At 51.1% G+C, this 24,460-nt stretch overlaps 1 protein-coding gene across 5 annotated transcripts in view; it reads left to right on the top strand.

Moving 5' to 3' along the window:
• Nucleotides 1-24,460, top strand: part of TBC1D14 (TBC1 domain family member 14) — a 99,216-nt gene that overhangs the window by 12,376 nt on the left and 62,380 nt on the right. Inside the window, exon 1 of one of the 5 annotated variants that reach the window (XM_057309513.1) lies at nt 20,490-20,669. The exons of the other annotated variants lie outside the window; for them this stretch is intronic. Within the exon in view, the coding sequence (XP_057165496.1) occupies nt 20,530-20,669 (140 nt within the window). The 5' untranslated portion in view covers nt 20,490-20,529. Of the gene's footprint in view, nt 1-20,489; nt 20,670-24,460 lie in introns of those variants that run through there. 5 annotated transcript variants of the gene reach the window in all.

Genomic DNA, 24,460 nt, shown 5'->3' with positions numbered 1-24,460 from the left:
TGTTGTTGATATACACGGTCCTCTTACAAGACCTACTTCGTGTGGTGGTCTCGGGGATGAAATGGGGTCACGTGTGTAAATCAGGATCGGCCCAGACAGAACAAGCTGTCAGGTCTCAGTCACTGTGACCATCATGGCAGCACCTTGCTCTGTCTGCTGCCTTGTCTCACCATGGGGGAGCCTCTTCCCCCTTTGAAAGGAAACACCACCAATTACTGTGCATCATTGCTAAAGCCACTGTTTTTTTAATTGAAGTGTAGTTGATGTACGCTCTTTTGGTAGTTTTCAGGTGTAAGACGGAGTGATTGAACTCTCAGGTCTGTGAGTAAACGATCTTCGAGGTGGATCTCAGCACCACCTGTCACCGTACAAAGTTGTTACCTGTTGTTGACTACTTTACATTCTCTGTGTTGTACGCCGTGATTTTTTGTCTTATTTATTTTATAACTGGAAGTTTGTACCTTTTAGTCCCCCTCTCCTACTTGGCCCAGGCTTCTCTTCCTTCCCACCAGGTTGCTCTTCATATCTCAGTCTGTTACTGTGTTGTTTTGTCTTTTAGAGTCTGCACATAAGTGAAATAGTAAAGCTGCTGTTTCTTGATAATCTTTCATAGCTTTGTGCCACAGAAATTAAATGTTTCCTCTTTGTTTTATTCTCTGGTTCTTGTCTCCTTACCCCTTTTATAAAACATTAAAATTAAAAAAAAATTTTTATGTATTTAAATAATCTCGGTACCCAACATGGGGCTCAAACTCCCGACCCTGAGGCTGACAGTCGCATGCTCCACTGACTGAGCCAGTGAGACACCCCCTCCCTTGCCTTCTAATGACAGCGACTTTATTGTGAGCCGTCATTAAGCAGTTTTGGAAAGCAGGTGGAATGTTAATGACAAACAGGTCAAAATATATGATCTCATGGGCTGAGTGTAGTGAGCTTTTTGTCCTAGAGTCTTAAAGTGTTAGAGGAGAGTTTCAGTCTAGCATTCCTTTGAGGGGGAAAAGGGTTCTGTGGCAAGAATGTTTGGAACCCACTACACATTTTACAGGTGAGTTACACAGCGGGCCTAGCTCACAGTAAGGCCTATATGAGTTTTGTCAAGGGCAGGGCTGGGGCTGGAGCTGGGCCTCTGGGGTTTCCAGCCCAGGCTTCTGAGTCCTCCTGTTTCTCTACTTTATCCCCTGCGCCCAGGTGTCTTCCTTTACCCTAGTGCCCATCTGTTCTCCTTGTCCTCACTGAGTCAATTTCTAGGAAATTGTAGGAGGAAGTGGGGGCAGTAGTGGAAGGCTGGTCTCGGAGAATGGGCCTCAGAGAAGGGGTTGGACACGGTCATGGACCTAACTTGTGGCCCGAGGGGGTGGACCGGTTGGTGGCCCTGACTGCTTGATGAGTGTAGCCTGGGTGAGACAGGAGCAGAGAAGTGAGAGGATGGCTGGCTGGGCCCGACCACTGCCCCCTGGAAGCTGCGGACCCAGCTCCTCTATCCCTTTGACCTGCTCTTCATCCGGGCTCTCAGAAGCCCTGTGGTGCGGATTCTACCCTGAGCCGAGAGGTAGTCCTGGTCCTTAAGGAGCTCACAGCTGGTGGGGGAGACAGAGCAGGCGTGGCACGGGTGGGGGGCATGAGTGCTGTCAGAGTGTGAGTGTGTGAGGGTGCTGATGCCAGGGCTGGGTTCAGTGTGAGCTCTCCTATTTAAAAGCTGTGTGACCTTGGGCAAGTTCTTTTGCTCTTCTCTAAGTGTTAAATGGGGCATAAAACTGCGTAAGGTTAGAGAGCAAATAGGTAAGCACACAAGTAGTAAGTAGTAGCTATATGTGATGCTAATATTAATGTTACCGCTTCTAAGAAATACATTGTTCTGAAGTTTTCTCTAGTTCTTGTCCTAATGCGGTGCTTACTCCGATCAAAAGTTATTACTGAAAAAGTTAATCAGGATTTCTGCACTATTGACATTTTGGGACGGATAAATGTTTGTGGTGGGGCTGTCCTGTGCCTTGAAGGCTGTCCAGCAGCCTCCCTGGCCTGTCCCCCCCAGATGGCGGGAGCCCTTCCCAGTGACAGTGCCAGGCATCACCTTCTGTCCTGGGCAGGGAGGGCTGGGCGGGCTAGGCAGAATCACCCAGCTTTTGAGAACCACCCTGCTGGCAGAGTGTAAATGTTGGTGTCTGTTCCCTGAAGGAAATTTACTAATGTAATGTAATTTGAGCAGGATCCTCCTGGTGTTTGGAGACAGGGACTGTGTTAAGGGATTCTGTTCCAGCCGTGTAGTTGAACAGTGTTCATGTAAACACTTGGGCAGCAAAGATGAGAGGAATCCAGTAACACACATGTTTTCCACAGGAGACGGCTTGTTTCTGTGATGCCAAGGGTTTCAGGCTGCTAATCTGCACGGGCCTGGAAGGTAATGATCAGCTTTGACCACCTACGGCTTCTTTTAGCGCCCGTCATGCTGCTCTCAGCAGAGATGGTCTGGGTGTCCCTGCCGAGGGGCGAGGCTTGAGCTGCAGTGGAAGCAGGGAAGGGCCTTGCGAAGGGGAGCTGCGGGGCGGCTGGGAGGCCTCTGGCTGTCTGCTGTGCTGATGCATTTCTCTGGTCTGCTTCCCCACCCGGCTGAGAGCCCCTGGGGCACAGTCTGTGTGGAGCTCACCCCAGCGGCCATGAGCTGTCACACAGCGAGGAGCGTGCCGGGGGAACTGGAGCTGCTCGGACCCAGGTTCGAACCTCGGCTCTGCCATTTTTGACCTGTGTGACCTCAAGAACCCTCCTTTCTGTCTGCGGTCCCCTGTGTGTACTGGGTGGCGGGGGTTCATTGCACCTCTTGGGAGGAGTGGATAGTCTTAAGGGAGACGGTGTGGAGGAGTTGTGGGCAGAGCACATCCCCAGTGGGCAGCTTGGCTTTCTGGCCCTGCTGTCTGCTTTTGTTGGGGATTCCCATAAGATTCCACAGTTTTTACGGGTCTCTATAAGGAAAAGTGTGAAACCACTGCTTTGAGAAAAACAGATCTTTAAGGCATTTGACTTGGTGTGGATGTGCTCAACTGCGGCTCGTAGGCTCTGGGGAGTCGGTAGCTTGGAAGGCGCCGTGAGCAGCGTGGAGGAAGGAGTGGGCTCCTTTCTTTCTCCTTTTCTCTTTTATTTATTATTTATTTATTTATTTATTTATTTTTTAAAAAGATTTTATTTATTTATTTGACAGAGACAGCCAGCGAGAGAGGGAACACAGCAGGGGGAGTGGGAGAGGAAGAAGCAGGCTCCCAGCAGAGGAGCCCGATGTGGGGCTCGATCCCAGAACGCTGGGATCACGCCCCGAGCCGAAGACAGACGCTTAAAGACTGCGCCACCCAGGCACCCCTCCTTTTCTCTTTTTTTAAGAAACTATTTTTTTTTAAGGGAGGGGGAGGGAGGGGGTGGGAGAAGGGGCAGAAGGAGGGAGAATCTTAAGCAGGCTCCATGCCCAGCAGATCCCGACCGAGCCAGCCGGGCGCCCCTGCACTGCCTCTGGGAACACGCGTGCTGTGATCGGATGGTGGGGGGGTGGGACCGGGAGAGCAAGAGGAGACGCGCCGTGGTCAGGGCAGGGTCTGCAGGCTGGAGCAGACGGGGGCACTGCGCACGGCTCTCCCTTGGGGCGCGGAAGTTCCTCAGTGGGCAGAGGGCATCGTGTGTGAGCAGCTGGAGAATGCTCTCCCCTCACACTGTTGGAGTTAGCCAAGCGCTCCCATGTGCGGGGTGAGGCTGCGGTCAGCTCGAGTCCGAGCCCATCCTGGGGTGGGGTAGGCGGAGCAGAATCAGCGGCAGGCCTGGGCGTCCAGGAGCGTGAGAGGCAGAGAAGAGTTTAGCCAGGAGCCTAGGAGGGCGGTTGCCGTTACGGTGACTGCACATCTGTGAGGTGTCTCAATTATTTAGGGTACTGTCCTTTGTGCGTGGAGGGTTTTCACTGGCACACAGTTAGCCTCGGTCCTCTGACCCTGTTTGGATCAGCCCGCTCCTGGGGTTTCCGTGCCTCTGTGGACTTCTCGTGCCAGGTAGGTCTTCGGCAGCTCAGCCCTGCGGCATGGAATGCCTACCTTTCTTTTCCGACCGCTGACAACGCTAAGCTGCTACCAACTCTTGTTTCAGCACCTGCAAGGTCCTCAGTGTCCTGACTCCAGCCGAATTCATTTCGAGGGGGTTCTTCCAGTGTGGGGAGGGTGCGGCGCATGGCGCGGGAGCCACAGGCGGCCGGTGTCTGTGCGGGGCCCGCGCTGCTGCAGGAACCGATCGGAGAGCCAGGCGGGCAGCGGCACAGCGTGCTCACCGAGAGCCGCCGAGCTTAGGGTGTGCTGCCTGCCCGTGCTTTGTTTGCTGTGCCTGGTTTGTTTCCTTCGGGCAGCAGACCACACACGCAGTTTCTTGAGTATCGGCACTGTGCTGTGCATTGTGCTAGGCCCTTAAATATGCTTCTCATCATGCATTTTATCAAGAAGCATTTACTGAGGGGCACCTGGGCGGCTCAGTTGGTGAAGCGTCTGCCTTTGGCTCGGGTCATGATCCCAGGGTGCTGGGATTGAGTCCTGCATTGGGCTCCCTGCTCAGTGGGGAGTCTGCTTCTCCCTCTGCCGGCTGCTCCCCCTGCTTGTGCACTTGCTCGCTCTCTCTTTCACAAATGAATAAATAATATTTTAAGAAAGGAAATATTTACCGAGCATCTGCCATTTGCCAAGGCACTGTGCTAGGTGCTTGAGATTCGTTTGTGGACGAGACAAAGACCCTTGTCCTTGAGGAGCTTCTATTCTAGTGGGAGGAGGCAGATGATACCCACAGTAAGTAAGTGGAGCACAGATGTCGGCGGTGATCGGTGCCGTGGGGAAAACGAGGCAGCAGAGGCAGGAGGAGAGACTGGCCAGGGCGGGCTGTAAAACAGGCTGGTCAGCGGGGCCCCCCAGGTGTACTTAAGCAGAGACGAAGGAGGTGGGAAAGTTGACCCCGCAGACAGCTGGCAGAGCAGAGACAGGCAGGGAAGGGCTGGGGTAGGCCTGGTGACTAGAGAAGAGGACAGAGGCCTGGGACGGACCGAGTGAGCCATGGGGGGGGTGGAGATGAGGTCAGTGGGACCAGGTCCTGTGGGGCCTGCGGGCCCTTGTAGGGCTGCTTTGAGCCACAATGGGGGGAGCAGCTGCAGAACTTAGAGCAGAGGAGTCGTACTAGTTGTCTACTAGTTTGCTACATGGCAGATGACGAGTAACCAAATAGCGGATTAAAACATCAGTGGCCCATCATCACATGGCTGGGTTCTCTCTCGGGGTCTTACGAGGATGAAACCCAGGTGCTGACCGGCTGAGAGGAAGGAGCTGTCGGCTTCCTGGCTCGGTCAGGTCATTGGCAGAGTTCAGTTCCCTGTGGTTTTAGGACTGAGTCTTTGGTTCCTTGATGGCCGTCTGCTGGGGGTGGCTTCTTGTTGCTAGATGCTTCTCCTGTTCCTTGCCATGTGTCCCCGCAGTGTTCAAAGCCAGCAGCAGAAAATCCGCCTTGTGTATAGTCCTTCTCACGCTTTGAATCTCTTTTGCCAGGGAGAGCCCCAGCTGGCTTTAAGGGCTCACTGATGAGGTTAGGCCAACCAAGAATAACCTGCCTTGAAACGATCTGTGCCATACGACACAACCTGAGCATGGGGACGACTGTCCCCACATAGTCATAGTTTATACCCACACTCAAGGGGCGCTGGGGAGGTGGGGGCAGTGTGGAGTGAGTTTGAGAAAGAGCAAGAGGAGGGAAGTTGCTATCAGCAAAGGCAGTTGGGAGCAAACAAATGGGGTGACAGCTGGAGGAAGAAGTGGTATGAGGTTTCTTTTTCCTAAGACTGGAGAAATAGGTGTTTTTGTTTACTGTTAAGAACAACCTAGTAAAAGAGCAAAAGCAGACATAACCAGAGAGAGGAGGACTTGCAGAGCCATGGCCTTCAGCGGCATCTGAAGGCGTGGGATCTGGGGCCCACGCGGACAAACCGGCTTTGGCTGCGTGGAATCCTCTAGATTGAGAAGCAGTAAAGCAGAGGATGTGGGCGCAGAGGCTGGAGGACAGACGTGGCCGTGGGGGTCTGTGGGAGTCCTCACTGTCTTTATTTAGTGTGAGTGGATTACTCTGTTGTTTTCAGTGCTGCGTCATTGTTTTTCTGTGTGTGAATATAGATTTTTAATTTCAGTATATTTCCTTTTTTAATAGACTTTTTTGGAGCAGTTTTATATGACAGCAAAATCACACAGAAAGTGCAGAGTTGGGGTGTGTTGCTGGCTCAGGCAGTGGGGCATGCAATTCTTGATCTCAGGGTCGAGAGTTCAAGCGCCAGGTTGGGCATGGAGCCTACTTAAGAAAAAGAGTGTGCAGAGTTCTTCCCATAGAATCCCCAGCTGCCAGTGGAGGCACAGCCTCCCGCGTATCAACATCCTGACCAGAGAGGTACCTCGTGTCAGTCAGTGGACCTGCGCGGACACATCGTCATCACCCTGAGTCCACAGTTTGCGGCAAGGTCATTGTCACTGTGCGTTCCGTGCAGAGTGACCCTATCCGTCGTTCTGCTGTCACACAAGGAGCTGCACTGCCCTACACAGCCTCCTCCACGCTCCACCTGCTCTCCTCCCTCCCCACACACCCCTGGCAAGCACCCATCTTCTTCCTCCATGGTTTTGTCTTTTCCAGACTGTCATGTAGCTAGAATCCTAACAGTGCGGCCTTTTCACACTGGCTTCTTGGCTTAGTAATGTGCATTTGAGGTTCCTCCCTGTCTTTTCATGCCTTGATGAAGCGCATTTCTTTTTAGCACTCAATAATATCTCATTGTCTGGAACGGACCATTTATTTTTTCATTCATCTACGGAAGGACATCTTGGTTGCGTCCAAGATTTAGCAGTTATGGATGAAGTGGCTGTAAAAATCTGTGCGGGTTTTTGTGTCGACATGAGTTTTCAACTCCTTTGGGTAAACACCAGGGAGCCTGATGCTGGATCGAATGTCAGAGTATGTTTAATTTCAGAAGAAGCTGCCAAACTGCCTTGTAGAGCAGCCATCCAGTTTTGCATGCCCACCCGCAGTGAGTGAGAGCCCCTGCAGGCTCTGGGACTGTGGTTTTCTTGTGAAGTAGGAAGCAGGGTCCTCTGCTGACAGCGAGACCCGGGGATGGGCCCCTGAGTGGAGGAGGTGGTGTGATGAAGGAAGAAGGTGCGAAAGTCATAATGGGGAGTGTGATTGCGGGCGGGGGGGTGCAGGATCTGGCTCTGTGGTTGGAGAGCAGGCAGTGTGCCTGTTGGGCGTACATGTGCTGGGCACAGGCGTGTGTGTGCGCGCATGTATGTGTGTGCGCACGCGTGCGTGCCATGGTTGTAACTGTGCTGAGTGAGTAGGGTGAAAGGAGAGACAGGCAGGATGGTGTAAGCTGGGTAAGGGCTGGGGAGGTCAGGAGGGTGAGCGGCTGCAGAAGGAGGAAGGACCAGTGGGGACCTTGGTGGGTGGAGGAATTGGAGGAGCCAGGCAGGACGATCCAGGCCTGAGGGTAGTGGGGGTACCTTCATGGTGTGGATAAACGGGCTTCGGTCGCACAGCTAGTTGGCCGTGGAGCTTGGAGGGGTCAGCCCCCACCTCGACCCCTGCCCTGGTCTGTCTGATGGTAAAGCTCTACCCTGAGCAATCACATGGTATTCCAGCCGCATCTGGTGAATCCTCCAGGGAGGGTTGAAGAAAGGAGGCAAAGCGCCTTCATTTGACCCCTTTCTGGTACTGGGTCGGGGGAGGGAGGCGGCAGTTCCATCCCAGGGGCATTGTCATTTCTGGGGCTGCTTCGGTGGGCTGGCCACGGGTACGAGAAACTCCCGTTGATGAACAGCACCTCGTCCTGAGGGAGAGGTTGGCATGGGGTGCCCTGCTCTGGGCACTGTGCCTTGGCGTGGACGCAACCTCATGTGATCCTCTGGAGTGGCCCAGGCCAGGATGGCAAGTGGGGAAGGAAATGCCAAGGGGAAATGTCCAGGAGGAACGTGGACCATCATCATGCAGGGCGTGGGCCGTCACTTCCTCTTCTTCAGTCCTTGGCCTTCTCCGGGGGACCCCATCCTCCTTCCAGCTGGCTGCTCGCGGCCCATGTTCCTTTGGCATTCCCCACCAGGCACCAGCCTGGACAGCCTCCCTGCCTGGGGCCACGGCTGCACACAGTGGGGCTCTCTCACTCAGGAACACCTTCTCCATGCTTCTCTGAGGATCTGCATCCTTGCATCGTTTCTGCAAATGCTTACGCACTGTCAGAAGGGTTCCCTACAGCCTCACGCGCCTCTGTGTGTCCCAGAGTGCCCTTGTTCCCACCAGAGGGGGCACAGAGAAGATGTTGGGTGTGGGTTTATGTGTGTCCCAGAAGCTGCCCAGGTGCTGTGGCTTTGGCTGCCGTCCTTCTGATGGGCCCGATTTCCCGGGTGTTCAGGTCCTTGGTCCCTCCTGCATCTGCACTCCCAGAGCGTTTGTTGGGACCAGAGCCCCTTGAGCCCCAGTGTGGGGTGCATGCAGGTGAAGACCTGGGTGCTCAGGGAGGTCCCAGCAGCTGCCGTTGCCCGGGCTGTCGTGGGCTGCAGCCCTGTGTGGGAAGGGCCGTGGAGGCCGCAGTGAAGCCTCCCAGATGTCACAGGGATGGATATCATCCCAGCTCTGCCACTTAACTCCCCCCGCACTGGCAGCAAGTTACTGTGTCCCACATGTCAAACGGAGAATGGGGCAGGTGGTCTTCTCCAGCAGGAGGAACCTTCCCGAATCAGCGGCTCATCTGCTTGCAGCACTCCTTTCCTCTTCCCCCAGGCTCGGCGACCCCCTTCTGGAGCAGGTTGCACTTCTGCCCCTCACTGCTGCCCACACTGCATGAGAGGAGCCCACTGAAGATTGCCCCAAGAGTGGAGTCCCTGGCTCCCAGCCCAAGCAGCCACCATTGTTCGGTGCCATCGGTGGGTCCCCTCCCAGCCTGGGTGCCCCTTGAGGGCCTGAGTTTTACCCATCCCGTGCGGGCACCTCGTTGGAACTCAGTAAACATTTGTCAGATGGTTGAGTTGAGATATCTTCCGTGTCCTCAGCAAACACCTCCCCAGGCTGCCGACAACCCCATTCCCCAAATGAAAGTAACAGGTGCCATTTGTAGTCCACTGCGGGTGCACGGTTACAAAGATGCTCCATGTCAGGTGTTAGGTGCCAGGGAGAAATAAGCCGCAGGGTGTCAGGAGAGGAACGAGGGATGGGGGCCCCAAGCTCGTTGAGAAGCAGAAACCAGCAGACTCAGGTCCCACGGTGCCTTTGCCTTGCGTGCCCTTCGGCCTCGCCTCTTTTGTCCTCTGGGGTCTTACGTTAGAGGCGGGTGCTGCCTGAGCTGTCCGGTATGTCAGCCACTAGGCACACGCAGCAGTTTAGACGATGAAAGTCAGCAGTCTGACTCCTCAGCTGCACAAGCCACATTCTGGGGCTCGGTGGACAGCCCACATTTGTGCTTTTCCGTCCCTGTGGGAAGCTCCATTGTTGGGCGCTAGTCTGGATGGTCTAGGTGCCGATCTGGGACTTCACCTTTAGCCTTTGTTCTCGTCGACGCAAAGAAAGCAGCACACGATGCGGTTGGGAAGGAAGCGAATCCGAATGGAGCTGAGGGAAGCCTGCAGAAAGCACCATTGGCTAGGACCCCCGGGGGAGGGCAGGAGGCTGAGGCAAGGTGGCCTGTTCTCTCCTCTGGCTGGGGGCAGCAGCTGCCTTGCACGGTGTTGAGAATCTCACTCGAGGTCCTGTCTTGACAGTGCCTCTGAGCTCTAGGGCACATTTTAGCATCCGGGGCGCTGCACACAGTGGAAGTGGAAAGGCTTGCACCCCTGAGGCGTCCCGTGGTGCCTCCATCCCGGAGACCAAGACCCCGCAGGGCATTCAGAGAGTGCAGTCGTAGAGCCGGAGGCGTGAGTTTCTGTTCTGCCCATCTGGTGGGTAGCTGGGCACCTGGCTCCGTTTCCCTGGACCTCGGTTTCTTATCTCCAAAATGGCAGTACCAAGGCCGAGCGTACAGAGTGCTTGGCACAGTGATCGCTGTGTTTGCGCCTCACCAGAATTTGTTAGGGATCTGTCTGCCTTATTACTTGAATGAATGAGTGAGTGAATGCTAGTAAGTGCCAACCTGCCCAGGAGAGGAGCAGCAGAAGAGGAGACGCGAGAAACAAAGGATTGAATCAGTCCTGAAGGCTGAACGGGATTGACTTCCTTTGCGTGTTTGATGACTTGGGTAAGAGCTGGCCACCAGCCCGGCTTTCCCGTGATCCCGCCAGTTCGCTGCTAGATGTTGAACTTAAGGGAACGAGAACATGTTCTGTGTCCCAGTGGGTCTGATGATCTGTTGTCCTTCCCTTGGGTGGGTTAGGAAACTTCTGTTTGAGGAAAGAAACCTTTAAAGTTCAGCCACTTTTCGTTGGGTGTGGACCTGGAAATTCCCATTTGTCTCCGGTGGGGCGGGCAGGCACCTGCTGTGGAGCGTTGGAGGCAGTCAGGAGGGGCGTGAGCCGAACCGAGAAGGAACTTCTTTGTCCTCCACGTCTGCTTACAAACGTCCCGTTCAGGAGCCAGATCGTGTTCCTGATAAACCTCGCAGGCTACACTGATTTCTCTGTAGTGTTTCTGCCCTGGCTTCTGGGAGCTGCGGATGTCCTTAGAAATCCCACACCCGTGAGGGGCCTGAATGGCGCCTTCGGTTAAGCGTCCGACTCAGGTCATGATCTCGGGGCTGTGAGTTCGAGCCTCATGTCAGGCTCTGTGCTTAGCACAGTCTGCTTGTCACTCACTCTCTCTCTCTCAAGTAAAATCTTTTTAAAAAAAGGAATTTCACACCTGTAAGCAAGATAGTTTTGGGGAGTGGGGGAAAGGAGAATGTATTTGTTTGGTGCAAGATTCATTCGGCCTTCTGAGTGTATGCACTCCGTGCACTGGCACTCTTGGGAAATCGTACACTGGGTCTTTATGGGAACTCCCAGATTTCTGTGTCTAGATACTTTGCCAGTCTGCCTTCTATCTGTCCCTGGTGAGGTTATGGCCAGCCTGGGAGGGGTGATGCAGTAGGAAGTTTAGGACACCGTGGGAGATTAGCAGTCTGTGAGGTTTGGAGAAACCCACAGGCCTCCCCATTCCTACAAAGCAGGTCTCTCGCCACTGGCTGCTTCCTGCACGCGCGTTGACCTCCCTTTGCCCAGTGGGTGTGGAATCTGTTCTACTTAGAAAACGTTCACTGAGTAACAGAACAATTAAAGCTATCTTGTTCTGTTTTCTACCTATCAGCGCCTGTTCTAAAGTGTTTATGGATATATTTTATTTGTAGGACACTGAATATTTGGCAGTGGGAACATGAAATTCTCCTGTGCCTTCTGTATTTTTCGTGTGCACACACAGATTGCCACATCAAATCCGCTCGTTCCTGTTGATGTGAAGTGAGCTGCGTTTGTAACCGAGAGTTGTTGTGATTTCAGTTTTGCTGATTCTTTGTTGTGAGTAGTTGTGGTTTATCTCAGGATTCCTGTAAGGTTCTGTAAATGGAAGAGTGATGAGTCATCCAGATTTGCCTAATAGCCGTTTGGGGCCTGCAACGGTCCAGTTTTCCTGTTAAGTCCCCTTTGCTTCCAGCCAGAGGCTTTTCCAGTCCAGGCTCTGTGTATACGGTGTTACGGGAATAGCACATGTCTGCAGGACTTGGGAAACTAGGTTTGGATCTCAGTCCTCATTTCTTTTAGGTTTCAGATTTGGGTGTGAGACCTATTTCCCACCAGGAGGGGAGATACGGGGAAAGTGGTGCAGAGGTGGAGGGGGCCTGGCCTGGGGAGGGAGAAGCGGCCGAGAGGCCCAGTGTACAGGGACACTGGCTGCTGGGTCAGCCCTCGTCCTAGCACCTGAGGAGTCTTTACCCCAGAATAAGCAGGTTTTATTCGTTTTAGAAGTTCCTTTGAAAACAGGTATTTTTATTTTTAAAGCAGAAGAAATTGAGTGGTGGTCAGAGTCCGTGGGGACGACACGAACGTGTGTTTACTTGTGCCGGTGTTAGCTGCGGTAACACACTTGAAGTCTCCGCGGCGGCACAGGCGCGATGCAAGTGTGTGTGCAGCTCCCACTCTCCCAAAGTCTTGCTGTCTCGTGGCTCTGGCGATTGCGCCCTGAGTTCCGCGGCTCCTCTGTATCAAGACACGAAGGGGAGCGCTCCGGTAGGGGTTGGGGGGGCGGATTCGGGGCCCAGCTGGCAGTTGGAACTTGGTCCCATGGCCAAGTCCACCTGGAAGGGAGGTTGGGAAATGGGACCAGTGCCCAGCACAGTGAGGAAGTGGGTTTGGCAACAGCTGGGAGCCTGGGCCACTTTCAGGATCTTTTTTTTTTTTCACCCCTGTTTACCTCTCTCCTTTTTCATGAGGATTAAATGCCTGGACTTGATGAGTTGAATGCATTGTTATTCTCTTGCCTAAACGGTAGTTCCCACCACTTGTGGGAGAAATTCCAAAGTACTTGGTGTGGCATAAGGACCACTCTGGACCCACCCCTGCCCACCTCTCAGACCTCTAGCTCCCATTTTGTGCTGTAGCCATACCTAGAGTTCTCTGAACCAGCTGTGTCTTGTCTCTGCACCCTGGCCCATTCTGTTCCCTCTGCCTGGCAAACTCCTGTTTGTCCTTTAGGATTCCACTTAAGTGACACCTCCTCTAGGAGGCCTTCTCTGATCGCCGCAACCCCTGCCAGGGCCTTCATTAGGATCCCACAGCCTCCGGACTTCTGCGACAGCATTGACACCCTTCCTACCCCCTCAGCCGTGAGCTTCTTGGAGGCAAGGGCCATCTTATTCCTTGTTTTCCTAGCCAGTGCAGACAGTAGATGTTCAGTAAATAATCTGAAGTGAATGATAGGGAGACAATACATTTAAGAAGTAGTAAATCTGGTATACTTCTTAAACCGAAATATCTTCCTTTTTGGTTTTATTATTGTTCTAGATACAGGGAGAAGAATCTCCCCAGCCATTTGGTCTCCCATGTCAAGTCAACGGCTTGTGTAGGTTGGATTAGCTCGCAGCATCCATACCTGTGGCATCTGCAAAGCTGGAAGGTTCTTCTGAGAGATTTTTGGTGTTTTGTTTTCTGGGTTTTTTTTTTTAAGGACTATAAACTTTTTTTTTTTTAGCATGTTTTCTTTTTCTTTTTTTTTTTTTTTTTAAAGATTTTCTTTATTTATTTGACAGAGAGAGAGACAGCCAGCGAGAGAGGGAACACAGGCAGGGGGAGTGGGAGAGGAAAAAGCAGGCTCTCAGCGGAACAGGGAGCCCGATGAGGGGCTCGATCTCAGGACCTTGGGATCAGGCCTGGAGCCGAAGGCAGACGCTTAAGGACTGAGCCACCCAGGCGCCCCTTAAGATGTTTTCTTAAAGCTTCTCTTTGTTTAGAAATACACAATACACAGGAAAATTCTGGTTTATGTTCATCATTCTATTTTTGCCCTTTCTACTTTTATACCTATTACCAATTTTTCCCTCCTAATGTATTTTCTTCTTTTTTTTTTTTTTTTAAAGATTTTATTTATTTATTTGACAGATACAGAGACAGCCAGCGAGAGAGGGAACACAAGCAGGGGGAGTGGGAGAGGAAGAAACAGGCTCATAGTGGAGGAGCCTGATGTGGGGCTCGATCCCATAACGCCAGGATCACGCCCTGAGCCGAAGGCAGACGCTTTAACCGCTGTGCCACCCAGGCACCCCCCTAATGTATTTTCTTAAAGACTTTTTATGAATCTTGAACCTAAAAATGTGTGCTGTTCTACAGTTTGGTTTCCTCCTTTTTAATTCTAGAAGACATTTCCCCATGTAATTAGAAATTGTTCACACATTTATTAATGTTTTTGTGGTATTGTGTCCTGTGAATCATTTACTGGTCCAACAATAAGGAAATGGATTTTGTTCCTGCTTTTGGATGATAAAATTACCTGTGTGCATGTCAGCGTGTGTTATCTGCTATTTCCATGATTTCCTGGGACAGAATCCCAGAAGTGCTCCCTGTTTCCATGACCACCGTCCCGACCCCTGGTCTGCCCTCTCCTGTGGTCATGGATGGTGAACCCCCTGGAGCTCTCTGACCATGGTGCAATTTTACTGGCAATGAAAATCCAGCCTCTGTTTTATGAATGAGGATGGTCTCAAAGAGGGCTGAGGGATGGTTAGAATCTGTCATGGCTCTGGCTGCAGGTCAATGTGAATTGGTGTTGGGGAAGATTTGTCCTCCTGGGGACTCCGGTCTACAGAATAAAGAGATGCCTATGGTTTTCTCCTCTCCTCCTCCTGCACCCTTGCTTGGGCTCATGAGACTGACCCTGAGCCCAGCACTGCTGGCCCACACTTACCTGCCTTTGCCTGAGATGCCTCCCTCCCCTCTGCCTCATGTTGTCTTGGCCCATTTCTGCACATGTTAAACGTCCGGTCTCACTGACGTCTCTTCTCTGAAGCCTTCCTGGCATCTCCAGGACAGAGGGCACCTCCTTCAGGGGCACGCTCTCTGGGCCTACTCTCCTGTGGCTCTGCTGTAGTCTAGTTTTGTATGTCTTGGGGTGACCGTGAGCCCCTCAAGGACAGAGTCTGAGTGTGAGTCATCCCTGATCCCCAGCTCATGCCCCGCTCGTGTTCCTGATCGGCACTGGAACATTAGCAGAACGTGGCATGGCTCTGTGCACTTGTGCGGTATGCACTCTTATTCTTGGACCCGCATGTAAGAGTCCACACGGGGAGGGCCTGCTTTGTGCCGTGCTCTGGGCTAGGCATTTTCCATATTTGAGGAGACAGGGATCTGCTGGCTTCTGGGAGCACGGCCTAGATTTGCTGCAGTGGAGGGAGAGGGCACACTCCTGGGTTAGGAATTTCCCCACTGCCTGGATCAGTGGAAAGAGGAGACTGGAAGATACTAGAAGAGCTCACACGGTGAGGCAGGTGCTCACAGTGTGGTTTTGCTTTAGTGAGTACGTACAATTGTTGGAGTAGTTTAAAGCAAAATCTAAAAGGTAGTAATTCACTGTTCACGGAAGCTGCCGGAAAGGAGTTAATCTCAAATTCGTACAGATTAAAGTAGCAACTAAAGAAACAAGGAAGGGAAACATTTATTAGTTAAAGAGCAAAGTTCTTGGCACTTTTTCTGCACAATATAATTGTCCTGAAAACTGAAAAAAGAAATTAGTGTCCAGGCCCCACCCTTGGAGATGAGTTTTAGTTTATTTGGGGGAAGACTTGGGCGTTAGGAATTTTTTAAAAGCTCCCCAGGTCGTTCTAGCGTGCAGCAGGGTTGAGAACCACCAGCGAAAGGTACAGATCTAAGGCCAAATCCGAGCCGTTTGATTTACCTTGTGATAGCTCTGAATTTCCCTGTCTTTAAGATAAGGAAAATCCTGTGTGAGCCCCTCGAGGACGAGGGCCTGTGTCTGGTCATCAGGGACAGCATTCCGTGTACTTGGTGCCCAGGACATAGTTGGTGCTCAATATGTATTTGTTGAATGAAAAAAATAGTGTGTATGAATGGGATTAGGATGAAATGAGGTGAGACACTTGGCTCTGTGCGGTGAATAAACTCCCCTTAGTGCATTAGTAAGTGCGCTGTCCGGTCCCAAACCCGGTAACCGAGGGGGGACCACTGAGCGGTGGTTCCTTTCTTACCCAAAGTCAGACAGCTTGCCATGGAGCTGCCCTTTGAGCCCTGGTCTGCCTGACACTAAATCCCACGAGTATCACCTGCACCTTAGGTCAGATCTTACTCCTTAAGGTTCCTAAAATGGAAAGGACGCAGCCGTTCATCCCATCTCTCAACCGTCTCAAGGTCCCAGGCGGCTCCTGTTTCGTGAGCTAACAGGCTGTCGTTAACTCGCAACTCTTTTTTCCTTCTTAAAACTAAATTTGTATTTTTCTCCCTATAGGCATTTTCACCCTGCCTTTTCTCTCCTAAGCTGATGTTAGAGAACACGTCCCCGTGTAACCGCGGCTTCTGTGTTTGACTGTCGGAGAGCCGTTGAAGGAGGTCTCAAGGAGGTCGCGGTGGCGCAGGAGAGCACCCGGTGTTGGTTTGGCCTCGGTGACTTAGCAGTGAGAGGCACACACTCGGGTGGCGGCCAGGATTAGTTAATGAGTTACCGGTGGGGCCTGCTATCCAGATTTTATGCCAGGCCCTGGGGATACAAAGGCCAAGGAGGCCGTGCCTTCCCCGCCACCCAGCCCAGTGGGAGGTGAATGACTAAAATAGGGTTCCCCAGTCCTCTGGCCAAGATGAGTGTAAGGGTGCTCTGGGAGCACAGAGGAGGGCTGCGGTGGGGAGGGGTGCGTCAGCCCACGAGGCCGGGAGGAGTGGTTGAGCGGAGCTGGTGGTGACCAAAGTGTACAAAGGAAGCACACTCACGCGCTGGTCCCTAGAGGGTCAAGCCACACCCCAGAAGTCTCTGTCCGGGCCTTCCCTGTCAGGACCTCACTCCCCAAGAGCGACCACTGTTCAAACTTCTGTCACCGTAGGTCAGTGTTTGTGTGTTTTAACTTGAGGTAGCTGGAGTCATACAGCATGTACTTTTGTGTCTGGCTGGCTTTGCTCACCTTCCGGGGACATTCACCTGGCTGGTCCTCGATGGCAGTGCTCATTTACTTTCATTGTACGTGTTTCGGGGGTACACATGCACCAGTCTATGTTCTCCACTGGGACACGTGACTTGTCTTGGTTCTGATGGCTCGGGAGAGCGCTGATCACACTACTCTTGCACGCGCGTTGTGGTGCACAGACCCCAGAGGGGGAGCGTTGCTTAGCCGGCTCTAGTCGACGCTGCCGGGTGGTTTCCGGGGCGCTCGGGCGACACAGGGGTTGTGCAGGGATTCTGCGTGCGGTTCGTCCTCTCCAAAATTCGTTAGCTTTTGTTTTTCTTTCTGCCATTCCGGTGATAGATAGGGTAAAGGGTATTTGGTTTTCGTTTGCATTTCCCTGATGACTAATGATTTGGTGCATTTTTTAAAAATTTTTTTGACCATTTGGAATCTGGTGGAGTATCCACGGTGGCCTCACTGACTCGTAGGCACACTTTGTTCAGGAGAAGAGACCTTTGTGAGGTGGACGTGTTGCAAATAGAGTCGCCACTGAGGCTTATCTTTTCATTGTCTTAATATTTTTGTTTCCTTACCGAACAGAAGTTCTTAATTGTAATGAATATTAGTTTTTTAGAATCTTTTCCTTTTTGTGGTTAGTGCCTTTTGTGTCCTGTTTAAGAAATTCTTCGTTCTCTTTTTCGGAACTTTGTTTTGCCAACTATATCCGTGATCCATCGGAATTAATTTTCTGTATAGTGTGAGGTAGTGGTTAATATTTATTTACTGTAAAGATCAGCCTGCTCACTGCATCTTTGAAATAAATCAGGTGACCATATATGTTCTATTTTTCACGAATCATAGTTTATATAATAGGTTTTGATATCTCATAGAGTAAGCCCTTCTACTTCTTTGTTCTTTAGGATTATTTTGACTATTCTAGGTACTTTTCATGTCCATATAAATTTTCAAATCAGCTTGGCAGTTACCACAAGAAAATCTGTGGTTTTTTGCAATTACATTGGCTCTGTTGATCATTTTTTATTATATGAAGACTTCTGATCTCTGAATATGGTATTTTCTTCCATTTATTTAGGTTTTCTTTAATTTCTCCCCAATACTTTATAGTTTCTTTATGTAAAGGTCTTCTGTGTTTTTCATTAAATTTATTCCAAGGTAATTGTTAATTTCTGATGGTTTTACAGATGCCATTCTATAAATGTTTGCTGGAAATGCAGTTAATTTTGTGTATAGAACTTGAATCCTGTGATCTTGCTAAATTCAGTTGTTCTAATTATCTGTGGATTCTTTTGGATTTTCTTTATAGAAGATATGTTGTCTGTGGATGAGCTTTACTTCTTCCAGTTCTTACACCTTTCATTTCGTTTTCTCGCCTTATTGCGTAGCCGGAAACTCCCAGACAAGGCTGCACTGAAGTGGTGTTGGCAGAAATCCTTGTCTGGGTCCCAGTCTCTGGGAGAGCTTGTACCGTTTCCTCATTGAGTGTGGTGTTTGCTGTGGGATCCCTCTTATGAGACACCTTACTTTTTATTAGATATCTTTTATCAGATTAAGAAATTTCCCTTTGATTCCTGGTTTTATGATTTAAAAATAATCATGACTGTGTTGCATTTTATCAAATGCTTTTTTTCCTGCATCTATTGATGATTATATGTGTTTTCTCTTTTATTTTGTGTAGTAAATAACACCGTATTTTTCTAATGTTAAGTAAGCAACTTTGTATTCTTGGAAAAACTCCCAACTCATTTGTGATATATCATCCTTTTAGACCTATTATTGGATTTGGTTTGTTAATATTTTATGAATTTTCTATCTGTATTCATAAGTGTGTGGCCTGTAATTTTCCTTCCTTTTAATGTCTTCATCAGGTTTTGGTATCAGGATTATGCTGGCTTTCTAAAATGGGTTGAGTGTTCTGCTTTCTGTTTCTCAAAGTTTCTATAAGATTTTTCTCTGGTGGTTGAATGAACCTACCAATATGTTACAACTTATAGAACTGTACACCAAATAACTCAATTTTATTGTATATGAATTTTATTTATTTATGTTTGTATTTTAAAAATTTTTTAAATTTTAAATCCATGCTGGGCATGGAGCCTAATGTGGGGCTCGAAATCACAACCCTGAGATCAAGACCTGAGCTGAGATCAAGAGTCAGACGCTTAACTGACTGAGCCACTCAGACTCCCCTATTGTGCATGAACCTTAAAAAATTATAAAAAAGGCTTCACAGGGGAATTTTTAAAATACAGACACACACACGCACACAATGTCAAATGATCCTTGTAGGGGCATCAAAAAGTCCTAGTTGAATACATATTTTCTTGGTGAATAATGCCTGTAAATGTTTTTATCAAATGACCTAATACATTTCCTTGGTTTGTTCTCTGAAAGTTTGTCTATTTCTTCCTTAAAGATTTGGAAGAATTCACCAGTGAGGCCATTTGGACCTGAGTATTCTTTGTGGGTTTTTAAAATATATTTTTGGATTTTTTTTGCTGAGGTATAATGGATAAAACCTGAATACTGCAGGTTGAGGAAGAATTTGGAGGGACGCAGGCACGTGAAGCTGCAAGTGGCCAGCACAGCGTGTCTGAGAGGGTGATGGTGAGGGGGGCGAGGGGTGGGACGGCCTGCCTGCTGCATCCCTGCAGCCGCTGCCTGCTGCCTGCGTGCTCAGGAACTCCGAGCCCCACTCCCCCGCTCGGAGCGCTGCTGTGTCAGATCAGGACTCTTCGGGCAGGAGGAACCGACAAGAAGTTTTAAGCCGGATAGCAGGAATTTAGAGTGCATACATCGGGTCGGTACAGGCCTTCTCTAAGCCGAGTGAACATCAGAGCCACCTGGAGGGCTCATTCAGAGCCTGCTGGCCTTACCCCTAGTTTGATTCAGTTGGTCTGGCCAGGGCTCAAGAATTTGTGTTTCTTGCCCCTTCCCAGGTGATGCAGCCTCTAGTCCAGATACCCCACTTTGGGATCCGTGGTGCCAGAGGACATTCATTAGTCAGCACCTGTCCGCCAGCAGCTGCGCTGGGGCCGGCCTGCTGTTCACCAGTCCCAGAGCCCGTTCCTGTGCTGTCTCTCATGTTTGTCTTTTTTTTCTTTTGGATTGCAGAAGTAATACATGCTCATTTGCTTTATTTTGTTTTGTTTTTTAGCAGTATGGAAATTTGTAAAGTAAAAGTAGAATTTCTCTCTTCGGCCCTCACCATCTCCTCCTGCCAGAGATGGCCACCTACTGACTTTCCGCACTCGGACGTTTCCTGTGCCGTTGTGAACACACAAACACACAGAGCACCCTGGCTTGGGCGTGTGGAGGATTGTTTTACCACAGGCTGATTGTTGACATGACTGAATGGTGCCCTAGTGACGCCCTAGGGAGAGCCGACCTAGAGGAATTTCTTGTGGGTTTACGTTAGGTCATTTTTGTTGAACTTGAAGTTGTTAGTTAGATCTTGTCCTTTTTTAATACTTAACGGTACTTGAAGTCATAAAGGTGGGAGAATCCTCGAGTGATGGTTCTAATGCAAGTTTTTGCCAGGGATTTATGTGACAGTGTTTGGGACTCACCTACATACCCGATTGCTTCTTCACACAGTGCGATGTCTGGCACACAGGAGGCGTGTGCCAGCTGGGATTTTCATTTATTCCTCAGTCAGGAGTGCCTGTAGGTTTCGTGGCTAGGTAGCCCACCCTGGCTGCCAAGGCATGGCTCAGGGTCCCTGCAGAGATGTGAGGGAAGAGCTGTGCTGGGAACCCGGGAACCCGGTCACACAGGTTTTGCCTCCCAGACTGCCCGCCCTCCTCCCTGCCTGTGACTAGTTAGGAGTCGGAACCCTGCCCGCCCCACCCCCTGCCTTTCCAGCTGGTCCGCCCTGTCCCGTGTGCCTTCACCTTCCAGACTGTGGAGCAGGGCCCCGAAGGGTGCCCATGGTGCCTCCCCGGGACTGTGGTCCCGGCTCCAGGAATGTGGCCCAGGGAGGGTCCGTGCTTCTGCGGCTGGCCTTTCAGAGCTGCGTGGCTGTGGTAGACACCATGGCGGTCTCCCCGGCGCTCCTGTTCATGGACAGGTTGGTGGTTGCAGTCTTGCCTTTGTTGCTTTAGTAATTGGAGGCCTACCTGGAGCTTGGTTTTTGCCGTGTGTGTAGGTTTTCGTATGATGTAGCCATCCCCCGTCCCCCTGGGGCAGAGTTGTTTCTTTGGGTACTGCTCAGTTTAAACGGGGTGTGGTCCCTTGTCTCCAGCGCGGGTCCTTGCGTGCCAGAGCATTCGGGGCCTGCGTGCGGTTACAGGTGGTGTCTGACGCTCACTGCACTCCCTTGTGCTGACTGTTACCTCTATTTTTAGGGATCGGGTTTTAAGCATCAGCTACTACTTGGGTAACATTTTCTGAAGGAAGAGAGACGCCAAGTGTTTCTAGCTCTTGGGTACTTTTAATTGTGTGTGGAGCTAGGAATTTTGAGCCCACTGTTTGTTCACAGCAGTAACACCTCAGTGTGTCTTACCTCCTGTTTCCTGCAGGGGAGGGGGTTTTGTCGCGCAGGAGGCTGGCTTTGTAGAATGCGGTTTTGTGTTTTGTGTTTCTGTGCCAGTTGAGTGGGCTGGCCTCTTCCCCTGGGGTTTTCAGAGCAGAGTCAGAGGCCCCGTGTATCGTATGTGGCAGTGGAGTGTGCCAGTTTTTGAGGGGTGGAGATCTGGAAGAAATACCTAAGAAATAGACCTTAGAGGAATCATTCAAGATTTTTGCCTTCTCTCCTCCCCAGAGGAGGGCCAGGATTTATATGTCCCTTCAGAGCAAATTCCTGGACCTTACCGAGACTCCGTTTCCCATCTCTGCCTTGTCGACTCTAATACCTCTCTGGCAGGGCTCACCCCTGGGTGTGCTTCCCTGTGACATGCCAGCAAGGGCTTCAGTGCTAAGTTCCACCTCTCACGTGGAGTACATGTGACGTGCCTGGTGTAGTACGAGGCCCCTGACAGTTGCTCTGTGAAAGGTCAGTGTGGCTCAGAAAATGGTGGAGAAGATGCCCATCTGTTCTCCTGGGAACTGAATGCTACATGTGTTAGAGTATTTCTGATGACTTTGAAATGGGTTTAGGAATGTCTCATTCGTCAGTGAGACAAAGGAGGGAAAGAACCAGAAGCCCCAGGGATTATTACTGAATTATAAGCAAGAGTTCAAATGTACAGTCTTGAAGGAGGAGGACGTTGGAGGTTTATTTTCCAAGATTCTGAGAGGAGTTTTGAGAAATCCGACGAGTGTCTGTGGCTTGTGGAACCTGCTCTGCTGGGTCAGGGAGGGCGGCGTCCTTCCACCCCAGCTCCCTCTGCCTTCTCGGCCGGTGCCGCCAGCTGCCAGGTAGCCTCGCATCCTCGGGTCCACATCTTGGTTCTGCGTTGCTTAGCTGTGTGTCTCTGGGCGGGACTCCCCAACCTCTCTGAATCCTGGCTTCCTCTATTTTAAATGGACAGGAATAATTCTTATGTGATAGTTCTGGAAATTCCTCCAAAAAACATGCATTCAATACATGTGTTTTCCTATATGCCAGGAACTGTTCTAGACCCTCGAGGTACTACAGTAAATAGAAGAGACAGAATTCACACGTCATGGGCTTTACATTCTGGTGATGAAGGCACAGAAAGTAACAAGTTGGTCATTTTCAACTTGAGTGCACTGGAGCGCGTGTGCTCTGTAGGGCGCTTGCTCTAAGTGCTTACCCTTGACATACACTGGTGCAGGGACCCAGACCCAGCACCTGATCATTTGTTGTCAGCGAGCATTTTAGATTGCGCCTGGAATCACCCTATTTTGACTTCAGTCATGTCTGGAAGTGAAGTTAGTGGGAGCGGGGCTGAAAGTAACAACCTCAACCCCACAGTGTCTAAGAAGAAAGGGGGCCCATCCTTGGACTCTACTGTCTCTTGTCGAAAGACGGAGAGATAGAACTTTGGGTGGAAGTCCTTGCTGGAGTGTCCTCACATGGAAGCACGTGGTTTGGTTTCAAAAGTCAAAACACGACTGTGTTGGAATTGTGATGTTAGTGATGCTTAGCCTTCAGGACTCCTTACTTGTGCTTAATTTTGTGTTCATAATTAAACGTTATTTTCTACTTTAAGAGGATTCCCCGGGGCGCCTGGGGGCTCAGTTGGTGAAGCGGCTGCCTTCGGCTCAGGTCATGATTTCGGGATCCTGGGATGGAGCCCCTCATCTGGCTCCCTGTTCAGCAGGAGCCTGCTTCTCCCTCTCCCTCTGCCTGCTGCTCACCCAGCTTGTGCTCTCTCGCTTGTGCTCTCAGTTGCAAATAAATAAATAAAGTCTTAAAAAAAAAAAAAGAGGATTCCCCAAAGTGAATAAGCTTCAAGGCCCCCTAAAACTCGGATCTGGCCGTGCAGCCAGCTGGGGGGCACGCTGCAGTGGCAGCTACACTGAAGCGGGGGCAGCGGAGGGACCAGGTGGAGCGTGGCCCACCCGGGAGCTGCGGCTTAGCTCCAGCTCGTGGTCGTGCAGGAGCACATGCCCATGGGGCCAGGTCTTGCCGCCCTTCAGGAGAAGCCAGAGAGCCAGGTTTCTCTGTGATTTCTGGATCAACACAAAATGTTGACAAATATTTCAAACTGGAAAACACTGTGTAGGCAGAAAACACAGGCTACCGGCGTGTCCTCTCTCCTGGTGGTTTTTGTGCCCTTTCGCGTCAGCCTCGCAGTAGCCCCAGGAAGATTGTCCTCTCCGTTGACAGATGAAGAACAGGAGGCCCAGGGCCGCGGCTGCTTCCGTGGGGGTGGGGGTGGGATGGGAAGCCCTGATCGGAACGCTGCAGGTTCAGATCGAGGGGCCGCTCACTAGGAAGACCGCCCTTCTGTCCTGCGTGAAGCTGCATGTGGCTATGGCACTGTGAGGGGACTGCAAGGAGCCTGGGGCCACTTGGTCATCGTTGCCTTTTTACCATTCTTTCATGCCCCCCCCCCCCCCCCCCCCGGTCCTTGCAGCCCTGCTCATAGGTGGTTTGGGAGGGGGCGGGAACATGTGTGCGCTGCCCGGTCAACCACAGTGCTGGCTCTTCTGGAGGCTGGCGGCCCACCGATCTCATCTGTCCAGGAGGAGGGGGCACTGCTGGGGAGGCCTGCAGGGGCCTGGGGTTGAGCCCCTGGTGGGCGATCTTGGGAACTTGCATAGCTTGTAGGCAATTTTCCTTGGCGCGCTGTCCCGGGTCTCACGCTCCTGCTGCCAGTTCAGTGGCCTGAAGCACCCTGTGGGTGGCCCTCTCCGCAGCAGAGCTGTTGTGGAAGCCACAGGGGGCTGAGCACCCGGATGCCTTCACAGGTGCGGCTTTCCATAGCTTTTCACTTCCTCTCTCCCAAGAGGTTTTATTTTTTTATACCAGTAGAGCTGAACATTTTCATTTTCTCTTCAGCTTTTTGCTTGTATAAGGCACTTTCCACCTGACACAGCAGAGATTCCTGGAGCTCGCCACCTAGCGTTGTTAGGGGCATCTAGAAAAGTCGGGCATTGTTTTGGGGTTTGATGAAGTCTTACACTGATTTGAAAGATGAGGGTGGGAGTGGTGCAGAAGCACTTTATTTATTTACTTGTAATTTATTTGAGAGAGCGGGAGCAGGGGAGGGACAGACAGGGAGAGAGACTCTGAAGCAGACTCTGCACTGAGCACGGACCCTGACGCAGGGCTCAGTCTCTCGATCCCGAGCTCATGACCTGAGCCAAAACCAAGAGTCAGATGCTCAACTGACTGTACCTCCCAGGCGTCCCAATTTATTTATTTTTTTAAGTAATCTCTACACCCAGAGTGGGACTCACACTCACAACCCTGAGATCAAAAGTCACACGCTCCACTGACTGAGCCTT

Source organism: Ursus arctos, unplaced genomic scaffold (genome assembly GCF_023065955.2).
Source record: "Ursus arctos isolate Adak ecotype North America unplaced genomic scaffold, UrsArc2.0 scaffold_9, whole genome shotgun sequence".
In the NCBI taxonomy this organism is placed as follows: domain Eukaryota; kingdom Metazoa; phylum Chordata; class Mammalia; order Carnivora; family Ursidae; genus Ursus; species Ursus arctos.
This window is presented reverse-complemented; position numbering and strand designations above follow the sequence as displayed.